Consider the following 13,113-nt stretch of genomic DNA (forward strand, 5'->3'; position numbering starts at 1 on the left):
TAATGATAGTTGTGTCTCCTAAAAATCAAGCATGGCATGAGATTAGCAGCAATGCAAGGTTATGATTCCATTTGTATGTAATAAATACAATAATGATTATAAAGTTCCAGGACACAGCTAATTATGTAGGAAAGGAATATCGCATGCACCTAATAAAACCTGATATAACAATAAGGGAAAGCGCTTGCCCTATGTGCATCTCCTTTGTTTCTCTAAACTAGCAAAGATCAGAGAGGCCCTCATGTGGTAGCTCTGTTAAATGACATCTTGAAGAACAGTAATTTACAGTTTTTATCAGCATACCACACTGCTGCAAAAGTAATACAGGGCACCAGAATGATGTGACACTTTTACAAAATGTTAATATACATTTATAAGATAACATTTGCAGTTGTGTACAAGCTAAAAATAAATCTTACAAACATTATTCCTTGAAATATAGTTGTGACAAATATCTTTGGAATGTCCACATAACAGATATGAATGTGTTACATTACACTGCACTTTTCTTCAGCCACTCTCTTGACCTCGGTAAATGTCCCTTGGGCTCGTGTTTTTAGTGCATCGACGTCAAATTCTGGCAGCATGGACAGTAAAGAACCCTGCTCTTCCTCTTCTTCTTCATCTTCTTGTACCATCTTAGCCAGATCTTCTGGAAGTTCCACATCTCCCCCTACGATCTGTAACTGTGCATCATCCTTTTCACTCTGTGGATACAAGGCACAACATATTTATAGTTCTCTTAAAGTATACCTGTCATATCCCACAAAAAATATTAATTTTCATTAGCTCACAGTGTCAGGGGGAAGTGATTGGTGTGTCTGCTCATGCAGCCTTGTTCATGAGTCCTCTCCTGTCCATGACTCATGGGCAAGCGATGCTGCTGAAGGACTGGTTAGTGTCCCAGTAGTTATAGGGACACCTAGAGGTGGGGTTTTCATGAGACTTTTTCTTTATAAAATATTAAAATATTTAAACAATTATATTACAAAAGTTCTTTGATTTTCATCAGAATCAACATATAAAACGTTTTTGGATCTGACAGTGCCTATTTAATGTTATCAAGAATGTACCATCGTTTTATAGGTAGAGTAGGGTTGGGGTCTCTCCAGTGATAATTACACTGATTATGAGAAAGAAGGGGTTGCATTGATTGGTGCTGTGACACATCCCCTTTGTAGTTTTACTGGGCATAGCAATGGACTGTCCAGGGGCTATTCGGTGGGAGGCTGGTTTTTCAGATGTAAGCCCATCTTAAAGTATAGAAAAAAACAAACAAAAAACCTCTATTCACCTCCAGCGCTCCTGATGTGCCTACAGTGTCCTGCTAAGGTCCGCAGTGCGGTGCTCTTCATGCTTCTAGAAGTCCACACGCAACACTGCAGCTCAGCTCATTGCCGTCTGCAGTGATGTCTCACCTCGGCCAGTGATTGGCTGAGCAGCAGTATGATTTATTGGTCTGGGCACCAGAAAGAAGGCTAGGCCCAGGCCCAATAATCCCTCTGATGCTTAGCCTATCTACTGAGCTGAGCTGCAGTGTACTGTGTTGACCCGTAGAAACAGGAAAAAGATTGCAAAGGGGACAGGAGCAGGACACCGGAGGCACTGTAGGAGTGCTGAAGGTGAATAGAGGTTTATTTTTGTATATATCTATCTATCTAACACAAACAAGTATAAGTTGGCCAGCACTTACTGTTACCAAACTAATACATGGACCTGGCATACAGGTGCACGCTGCTAAAAGGTGACCTCATTGGGACGGACCCTGCACTGTGAATATGCCTCTGTGCAGTCAGTTACTAGGCTTGTAAGGTCTGAAACATCCAGCACCTTATAAAGGTGGGTGGGGTGCAAGAGACAGCATGGAGGTAGCCATTCCCAATATGTATAACACAAACAAGGATAAGTTGGCCAACACTTATCCTTGTTTGTGTTATACATATGGGGGAGTGGCTACCTCCATGTTGGCTCCTGCACCCCACCCATATTTGTAAGGTGCTGGATGTTTCAGACCTTACAAGCCTAGTAACTGACTGCACAGCTGCATATTCACAGTGTAGGGTCCGTCCCAATGAGGTCACCTAATCGCAGTGTGATGGTCCAAACTATTTGGCCGCCAAATTGTGAGCTAAGTACCTACATTTTTTCATTTTTCGCATTGTAGCAATATAGCATTCATGTTTTATCTGTATCTTTGTGCTAGCAGTGTGCTGCTTTATTCTCCTGTTTTTGTATATTCAGCCTAGAAGCGTGCACCTGTATGCCAGGTCCATGCATTAGTTTGGTATCAGTATGTGCTGGCCAACTTATCCTTGCTTGTGTTATACATGTGGGGGAGTGGCTACCTCCATGTTGGCTCCTGCACCCCACCCATCTTTATAAGGTGCTGGATGTTTCAGACCTTACAAGCCTAGTAACTGACTGCAGAGAGGCATATTCACAGTGTAGGGTCCGTCCCAATGAGGTCGCCTTATCGCGGTGGGATGGTTCAAACTATTTGACCGCCAAATTGTGATCTAAGTGCCTCAATTTTTTCATTTTTCGCATTGTAGCAATATAGCATTTCATGTTTTATCTTTATCTTTGTGCTAGCAGTGTGCTGCTGTATTCTCCAGTTTTAAATCTATCTATCTATTTATATATACTTCAAGATAGGTTTGCTTGACAAAAAAAAAAAAAAGCCTCCCGCCACATAGCCCCTTTAATGTAAAATCTTTGCAAAAAATGTGATGTCCCAGTACGGAATGATGTGGCCCCGCACTGTCCTCCTGCCCTGTCAGGCAGAGTCCCTGCATGTCCCCAGGGCGCCCCTGCATATACCCCAATTATGTATATAGGTTTGCCTCATTTAATGTACCGGTACATCCTGGGTCCTTTACCTTTCTATAATGCGGGTCCACAGGGGTTCGGGCCCAGCCTCTAACAATGGCCGGGACCCGTGGCTAATAGCGCGCGGGACTGATCGCGTCTTCAAAGTTGAACAGCGCGTCTAAAGTGAAAGTAAACCAATGCCGGTTAGCTCAGGGAGCTGTTCGGGATTGCCGCGGCGGCATCCCGAACAGCTATTAGGACAGCAGGAGGGTCTCCTTACCTGACTCTTGTTGTCCTATCGCCGAATGACTGTTCAGTGTCTGAGATACAGGCATTAGTAGTCAAGCGGCAGACACATTGATCAATGGTTTCCTATGAGAAACCATTGATCAATGTAAAAGATTAGTGTGTGCAGTGTTATAGGTCCCTAAAGGAGCCAAAACATTGCAAAAAAAAAAAAAGTGGGAAAAAAAAGTGAATAAAGATCATTTAACCCCTTCCATAATAAAAGTTTGAATCACCCCCCTTTTCCCATTTAAAAAAAAAAACTGTGTAAATAAGAAATAAACATGTGGTATCGCCGTATGCAGAAATGTCCGAATTATAAAAGCATATCATTAATTAAACCGCACGGTCAATGGCATGTGCGCAAAAAAAATTCCAAAGTCAAAAATTGTGTATTTTTGGTCACTTTTTATCTCATGAAAAAATTCATGAAAAGCGATCAAAAAGTCCGATCAATACAAAAATGGTACCACTCAAAAATGAGCCATCATACCGCCCCGAATGTGGGAAAAAAAAAAAGTTATAGGGGTCAGAATATGACAATTTTAAATGTATAAATTTTCGTGCATGTAGTTATGATTTTTTCCAGAAGTACGACAAAAATCAAACCTATATAAGTAGGGTAAATGAAGAGAAAGTCCAGCGTGGCAAGTCAAGCAATACTTGGTACTTTATTTAGCAATCAGCCAACATGGAAAACAGGTGACGCGTTTCGGCCACAGTACGTAGCCTTAGTCGTACAATTAACAGACATGGGTGCATGTTATTTATAGAGGAAGGGGATGAAATCACCACGGGGCTTAGCCCAGGTGCTTAACCCCCTCCCTCCCTAACAAACCAAGATAACAATAAAAACGCAAGGAAGTAATATCTTGCAATGTGAACATGAATGTAAACACCTTGAATATAAAATATATATATATAAAAAAAAAAGAAAGAGAGAAATTTATATATCAAACAACAAAGTTTTATATGTTATCTTCAATGCTTGAGAGATCGATCTGGATATAGGGTTTAAACGTTCCCTCCATTTTCTCTCTGTCTTTTCCGATATCGCACATGAGCATATAGAAAGAGAATAATAATTTTTTATTACTTGATTTTTATATATATGATTTCTTCCTTTTTCTTCAAACTGAATAATATCAGGAAAATATTCCAAATGTCCATGTTGGGAAAAATCCAGGAGTAGTATGCCCATGTGCGCTACTCACAAGAAAGAGAAAAAATGGGAATAAAAAGAAGAAAGAGAGAAAAAGAACATTTTTATCATTATTAGAATAAATTATACAAATGGATATATGTATATATAAAAATGTATACATTTTTAAATTTTATCAGTGGAAAATAAATGGAATAAAATAAAATGAAATAGATGAATAGGAGCACACGTACAATCGGGAGAAATATGAAAAATAAAAAATGGAAAGTAAAAAATAAAAAATGAAAGGGAAAGCAGGTATGAACCCATAAGACACGGGTATAATTTCAAGTATAAAACCTCTTAAGAGAAACATAAAATGTATATATATATAACGTTCATCCACCCTCAAAGTCTTCTATAAAACGTATGCAAAATAGTACATATATAAATATAGATAATAAATTTAAATGAATTGAAGACACTAATAGTGGAGAATAACATCTTGTCTTAGGTTCATACCGTTTGGATATCTAGTTTGAAGCTCTATTATCCAAAAAACTTCCCTATCCAATAATTTCTGCCTGACACCCCCTCCCCTCATGGGGTTAACAATTTTTTCAATGCCGAGGAGAGACAGGCAGGAGAAATCTCCCCCGTGTTTCTCAACACAGTGTTTGGTGGCCATAGAGACATGGCGAGACAAAAAGTGTGGGATATCAGACAGATGCTTTCTAATCCGAACCTTAAGAGCATTCGAAGTACAACCCACATATTGTACATGGCATTTTTCACAGGTTAATAGATATATAACATTCGCCGTATTGCAATTGATAAAATGTTTAATATTGTATTGTTGTTTGGTAACCATAGAAGTAAAAGTTTTACTGTTTTTCATAATGCCACAAACAATACATTTGTTATGTCCACATTTAAAACTGCCATTAGTGTCAAGCCATGTTCTAGTAGATGGTGTTTGGGAAATATAAAGACTTGGGGAGACAGATTGTCCTATTGTTTTGGCTCGTCTGGCAACACATTTGTACCCGTTTTCAAACACTTTTGCATATTGATTATCATTAGATATCATGGGAATATATTTATGTACAATGTTGCAAACTGCCCTGTAATTTTGACTATAGGTAGTAGAGAAAACCAATTGTTTATTGGTGTTCTTGTGGACAATACTTGAGTTTTCCCCATAGATAAGAGTATTTCTATTTTTGAGTCTAGCAATATTTTTGGCCTTCTCTAGGGTCCATTTTTTATGGCCCCTGGCTAATAAGCGATTAGTGATGTCGCCTGCCTCTTTTTCAAATAAAGTATCCGAGGAACAATTACGTTTAGCTCTTATCATTTCTCCAACTGGGAGATTAGAAATTACATGAGGCGGGTGGCATGACTCGGCTTGTAATATAGAATTGGCTGCCAGCTCCTTGCGAAATGTCCTGGTAATAATTTTAGCTAGTTCCAAGTTGCCACTCAGTGTTAGATCTAGAAAACAAATCTCCTCATGCTCACAATTTATAGTAAATTTTAATTCATAAGGATTATCATTAAGAAAGGCTCCAAACTCATGTATGGCCGGCATAGACGACCCCCCAATAAATAGGAGGTCGTCTATGTACCGGCCATACCAAACTATGTGGTCCGCAAAGATGTTGCTATGGGAAAACAGATACTCTTTTTCCCACCACGCCATGTAAATGTTCGCGAGGGATGGTGAGAACTTGTCTCCCATAGAAGCTCCGGTGATCTGCAGGAAATAACATCTATCAAACATAAAAAAAATTGTGTTTCAAAAGATAATTAACCACTAATATAATGTATTCCTGCAGATCACCGGAGTATGGGGCATAGGTGGTCAGAAACCATTTCAAAGAAAGAATTGCCTTATCGTGAGGTATCCCAGAATATAGTGACGTGACGTCAGCCGTTATCCATCTCATGCCCGGCTTCCACCCGATGTTGTCCATGGCAACCAGAACATCTCTGGTGTCCTGGAGGAAGCCGGGCATGAGGGGGACCAACGGCTGGAGTCTCGAATCCACCCATTCACATAATTTTTCATTCAAAGATCCTATGCCCGCTACAATCGGGCGCATGGGGGGAGGAAAAACATTTTTATGTATTTTTGGCAATGAGTGAAAAATAGCCACAATCGGATCAGACACCTTCATATAATCTGCTTCTTTACCTGTAATATGCCCCTCTTTAACCCCATAATCAATAAGATCAAACATGATATCCTTAAATCGTGGTGTTGGATTCGAACTCAATTTAATATATGTAGTGTTATCAGATAAGATATCCATATTTAATTTATAGTAGAGTCCGTCATCCAACACCACGATTGTGCCCCCCTTATCCGCACTGCGGATCACAACATCCCTGCTTTCCACAAGTTCCTGTAAGGCCATTCTCTCCCGATAGCATAAATTATGTTTAACCGGAGGTGTGTTTTTGGAGAGGTTATACAACTCTTTTTCAACCAGTGTCTGGAAGTGTTCCAGAACTGAGGTTCTAGACATAATAGGATAAAACCTGGGGTTCGGCACATAAAATTGTGGTAGAACCTCAGGTTTTTGATCACCTAAATGATGCAACTCTGAAAGGGTGGTGAGCTCACGGAAAGAAAGCCCCTCCACCCTGTCAGAATGAGTGGTGTGATCACTGCTAGAAAAAACATGGGTATCAGAAAAATGTTGGGTTTGACCAATATCATCGGACATGTCTCCATCTATCACACTCTGGGAAATTATGTCCCCCATATCACAATTAGAAATATTTTCTGAGTTCATGTTTATGTTTTCTCTCTTTCTTCTTTTTATTCCCATTTTTTCCTCTTTCTTGTGAGTAGCGCACATGGGCATACTACTCCTGGATTTTTCCCAACATGGACATTTGGAATATTTTCCTGATATTATTCAGTTTGAAGAAAAAAGAAGAAATCATATATATAAAAATCAAGTAATAAAAAATTATTATTCTGTTTCTATATGCTCATGTGCGATATCGGAAAAGACAGAGAGAAAATGGAGGGAACGTTTAAACCCTATATCCAGATCGATCTCTCAAGCATTGAAGATAACATATAAAACTTTGTTGTTTGATATATAAATTTCTCTCTTTTTTTTTTTATATATATATATTTTATATTCAAGGTGTTTACATTCATGTTCACATTGCAAGATATTACTTCCTTGCGTTTTTATTGTTATCTTGGTTTGTTAGGGAGGGAGGGGGTTAAGCACCTGGGCTAAGCCCCGTGGTGATTTCATCCCCTTCCTCTATAAATAACATGCACCCATGTCTGTTAATTGTACGACTAAGACTACGTACTGTGGCCGAAACGCGTCACCTGTTTTCCATGTTGGCTGATTGCTAAATAAAGTACCAAGTATTGCTTGACTTGCCACGCTGGACTTTCTCTTCATTTCTCCTGCAATTGCTGGACTGGGGTCCGGTCCTGTCCGTGCTGTGGCGAGGGCACCGGGGTGAGCTGTGTCTACTCTGCATTGCTGTATATAAGTAGGGTATCATTTTAATCTTATGGGTCTATAGACCAAAAGTTACAAAATTGTGTTTTTTCTTCAATTTTGTCGCACAATGATTTTTTTTCCGTTTCGTTGTAGATTTTTGGGTAAAATGACTGATGTCATTACAAAGTAGAATTGGTGGTGCAAAAAATAAGCCGTCATATGGATTTTTAGGTGCAAAATTGCAAAAAGGGTTATGATTTTTTGAAGGTAAGGAGGAAAAAATGGAAGTGCAAAAATAGAAAAACCCCTGGTCCTTAAGGGGTTAATGTTTGTACCACATGATTGTTACCCAGATGGCTCCAGGGACCAGGTGACCCCCCCAAGTGACCTATGGGTTCCTTGCACAGCCCCCTATATAACCAGGGGGGGGCTGCATTCACACCACATTTTTGCAATACAGTTCCCGTATCAGGTTTTTTTGGAAAAACGGATTCCTCAAAACCTGACTAAACTGTATCAAAACGTGTGTACAAATTGTAATCCGTATACAGTAAAAAACCGTATACGGTTTGAAAAATGACATCCGGTTGCATCCGTTTTTTAAGAAAAAAACGTATACGTTTTTAACTTTTGACTCCATTTTGAATAAAGTTTTACTTGTTTGATTGAAATTCCAAGAAAAAAAAACTGTGCAAAGTCAAATACCGTATGGTGAAAACCGGATGGAACTGTATGCACATACAGTTCTTTACGGTTCCCATTGACTCCCATGTTTTAAAAAAAAGTATACGGCTTAATACAGTTTTTCAACCGGACCTAAAACCGTTGTAGACTACAGTTTTGGGTACGGGGAAAAAACCTGACAAACCGTACAGGATGCAAAATGGACACAACCTGATGCATCTTTTGGCATATGGTTTTCAATTGAGAGTCAATGCATACGTTTTCCAATATGGTTCCATACGGTTTTTACATAGAAAACGTATACGGGAACTGTATTGCAAAAATGTGGTGTGAATGCACCCTTAGCACATTGCTACTTCTGCCGAGGTCCAGTTCAGTCATCTCAGTGTCTGTGTCCAGAACATTGGAAGCCTCAAGCCTAAAGTCCTGCAGCCACAAGTCGGTCTTCAGTAAGTCAAGTTATCTTATTGTCAGTCACCATCTCTGTCAAGTCCATCTGTAGTCACCCCTGTGTATGCTCTTGCGCCTAAAGTCAGGCTGAACGCTACGTGCATGCGCTAGTCAGTCAACTGCATGTCCTAGCAGCCTGCAGGTCTTGTGTCACTGGTCACCTCCCTGAGATATTTGGCTATACTGTCTTGCCTCAGTCATTATCCTTAATCTGGCATTGGTGTCTTCATTGCACCTGCCTAACCCAGGATCAGTGGTATTGCCTTGGGGTGGTTAAGGCTAAACCACGCTCCCTAGCATCATGACAAGAAGGGGTTAATACCATCTGCCCCTTGGGTCATAACACCTGCATCTACCCTGCACCTTACATCCCGACACTACAAAAACAAACATTAAAATGGTTCTGCAACTAAATCTTTTCTTAGCAGAATATTGTCCTCTTGTCAACACAGTTAGATTCCAGCTGTGATATGTAGCAATGGTCATCTAGATATCTAGTAAGGATTATGATATCTTTGTATTTTTGCCTGTGTAGTTCATCTCTGAAGTACAGCTTCTGTATCTCAGCCCTATTTATACTTTTTATGTGTAGGGACATCGCAGAAGGGGTTATGACCATTTTGTTGTAAACATTGGTAGGCTTTCTAGCAGCTGGGCTTGCTTCAAGATGGCTATGGCATTATCTATGTAATACAGAAGGCTATGGCATTACCTATGTAATACAGAAGGCTATGGCATTACCTATGTAATACAGAAGGCTATGGCATTACCTATGTAATACAGAAGGCTATGGCGTTACCTATGTAATACAGAAGGCTATGGCGTTACCTATGTAATACAGAAGGCTATGGCATTACCTATGTAATACAGAAGGCTATGGCGTTACCTATGTAATACAAAAGGCTATGGCATTACCTATCTAATACAGAAGGCTATGGCATTACCTATGTAATACAGAAGGCTATGGCGTTACCTATGTAATACAGAAGGCTATGGCATTACCTATGTAATACAGAAGGCTATGGCGTTACCTATGTAATACAAAAGGCTATGGCATTACCTATCTAATACAGAAGGCTATGGCATTACCTATGTAATACAGAAGGCTATGGCGTTACCTATGTAATACAGAAGGCTATGGCATTACCTATGTAATACAGAAGGCTATGGCGTTACCTATGTAATACAAAAGGCTATGGCATTACCTATCTAATACAGAAGGCTATGGCATTACCTATGTAATACAGAAGGCTATGGCATTATCTATGTATTACAGAAGGCTATGGCGTTACCTATGTAATACAGAAGACTATGGCGTTACCTATGTAATACAGAAGGCTATGGCATTACCTATGTAATACAGAAGGCTATGGCGTTACCTATGTAATACAGAAGGCTATGGCATTACCTATGTAATACAGAAGGCTATGGCATTACCTATGTAATACAGAAGGCTATGGCGTTACCTATGTAATACAGAAGGCTATGGCATTACCTATGTAATACAGAAGGCTATGGCGTTACCTATGTAATACAAAAGGCTATGGCATTACCTATCTAATACAGAAGGCTATGGCATTACCTATGTAATACAGAAGGCTATGGCATTATCTATGTATTACAGAAGGCTATGGCGTTACCTATGTAATACAGAAGACTATGGCGTTACCTATGTAATACAGAAGGCTATGGCATTACCTATGTAATACAGAAGGCTATGGCGTTACCTATGTAATACAGAAGGCTATGGCTTTACCTATGTAATACAGAAGACTATGGCGTTACCTATGTAATACAGAAGGCTATGGCGTTACCTATGTAATACAGAAGGCTATGGCGTTACCTATGTAATACAGAAGACTATGGCGTTACCTATGTAATACAGAAGGCTATGGCGTTACCTATGTAATACAGAAGGCTATGGCATTACCTATGTAGTACAGAAGGCTATGGCGTTACCTATGTAATACAGAAGACTATGGCGTTACCTATGTAATACAGAAGGCTATGGCGTTACCTATGTAATACAGAAGGCTATGGCTTTACCTATGTAATACAGAAGGCTATGGCATTACCTATGTAATACAGAAGGCTATGGCATTACCTATGTAATACAGAAGGCTATGGCGTTACCTATGTAATACAGAAGGCTATGGCGTTACCTATGTAATACAGAAGGCTATGGCGTTACCTATGTAATACAGAAGGCTATGGCGTTACCTATGTAATACAGAAGGCTATGGCATTACCTATGTAATACAGAAGACTATGGCATTACCTATGTAATACAGAAGGCTATGGCATTACCTATGTAATACAGAAGGCTATGGCATTACCTATGTAATACAGAAGGCTATGGCTTTACCTATGTAATACAGAAGGCTATGACATTACCTATGTAATACAGAAGGCTATGGCGTTACCTATGTAATACAGAAGGCTATGGCGTTACCTATGTAATACAGAAGGCTATGGCATTACCTATGTAATACAGAAGGCTATGGTATTACCTATGTAATACAGAAGGCTATGGCATTACCTATGTAATACAGAAGGCTATGGCATTATCTATGTAATACAGAAGGCTATGGCGTTACCTATGTAATACAGAAGGCTATGGCATTACCTATGTAATACAGAAGGCTATGGCGTTACCTATGTAATACAAAAGGCTATGGCATTACCTATCTAATACAGAAGGCAATGGCATTACCTATGTAATACAGAAGGCTATGGCATTACCTATGTATTACAGAAGGCTATGGCGTTACCTATGTAATACAGAAGACTATGGCATTACCTATGTAATACAGAAGGCTATGGCATTACCTATGTAATACAGAAGGCTATGGCGTTACCTATGTAATACAGAAGGCTATGGCGTTACCTATGTAATACAGAAGACTATGGCGTTACCTATGTAATACAGAAGGCTATGGCATTACCTATGTAATACAGAAGGCTATGGCGTTACCTATGTAATACAGAAGGCTATGGCTTTACCTATGTAATACAGAAGACTATGGCGTTACCTATGTAATACAGAAGGCTATGGCGTTACCTATGTAATACAGAAGGCTATGGCGTTACCTATGTAATACAGAAGACTATGGCGTTACCTATGTAATACAGAAGGCTATGGCATTACCTATGTAATACAGAAGGCTATGGCATTACCTATGTAGTACAGAAGGCTATGGCGTTACCTATGTAATACAGAAGACTATGGCGTTACCTATGTAATACAGAAGGCTATGGCGTTACCTATGTAATACAGAAGGCTATGGCTTTACCTATGTAATACAGAAGGCTATGGCATTACCTATGTAATACAGAAGGCTATGGCATTACCTATGTAATACAGAAGGCTATGGCATTACCTATGTAATACAAAAGGCTATGGCATTACCTATCTAATACAGAAGGCTATGGCATTACCTATGTAATACAGAAGGCTATGGCGTTACCTATGTAATACAGAAGGCTATGGCATTACCTATGTAGTACAGAAGGCTATGGCGTTACCTATGTAATACAGAAGGCTATGGCGTTACCTATGTAATACAGAAGACTATGGCGTTACCTATGTAATACAGAAGGCTATGGCGTTACCTATGTAATACAGAAGGCTATGGCATTACCTATGTAGTACAGAAGGCTATGGCGTTACCTATGTAATACAGAAGACTATGGCGTTACCTATGTAATACAGAAGGCTATGGCGTTACCTATGTAATACAGAAGGCTATGGCTTTACCTATGTAATACAGAAGGCTATGGCATTACCTATGTAATACAGAAGGCTATGGCATTACCTATGTAATACAGAAGGCTATGGCATTACCTATGTAATACAGAAGGCTATGGCGTTACCTATGTAATACAGAAGGCTATGGCGTTACCTATGTAATACAGAAGGCTATGGCGTTACCTATGTAATACAGAAGGCTATGGCATTACCTATGTAATACAGAAGACTATGGCATTACCTATGTAATACAGAAGGCTATGGCGTTACCTATGTAATACAGAAGACTATGGCGTTACCTATGTAATACAGAAGGCTATGGCATTACCTATGTAATACAGAAGGCTATGGCTTTACCTATGTAATACAGAAGGCTATGGCATTACCTATGTAATACAGAAGGCTATGGCGTTACCTATGTAATACAGAAGGCTATGGCGTTACCTATGTAATACAGAAGGCTATGGCGTTACCTATGTAATACAGAAGGCTATGGCATTACCTATGTAATA

The 13,113-nt window shown here is 39.5% G+C and overlaps 1 protein-coding gene across 1 annotated transcript in view; it reads right to left on the reverse strand.

Moving 5' to 3' along the window:
- Positions 1-488: 488 nt before the first annotated feature.
- LOC130358556 (complexin-4-like) overlaps positions 489-13,113 on the reverse strand; it is a 47,003-nt gene continuing 34,378 nt past the window's right edge. Inside the window, exon 3 of the mRNA XM_056561987.1 lies at positions 489-707. Within this exon, the coding sequence (XP_056417962.1) occupies positions 489-707 (219 nt within the window). The remainder of the gene's footprint in view (positions 708-13,113) is intronic.

The sequence above is a fragment of the Hyla sarda genome, chromosome 1 (assembly GCF_029499605.1).
Source record: "Hyla sarda isolate aHylSar1 chromosome 1, aHylSar1.hap1, whole genome shotgun sequence".
NCBI classification, from domain to species: Eukaryota; Metazoa; Chordata; class Amphibia; order Anura; family Hylidae; genus Hyla; species Hyla sarda.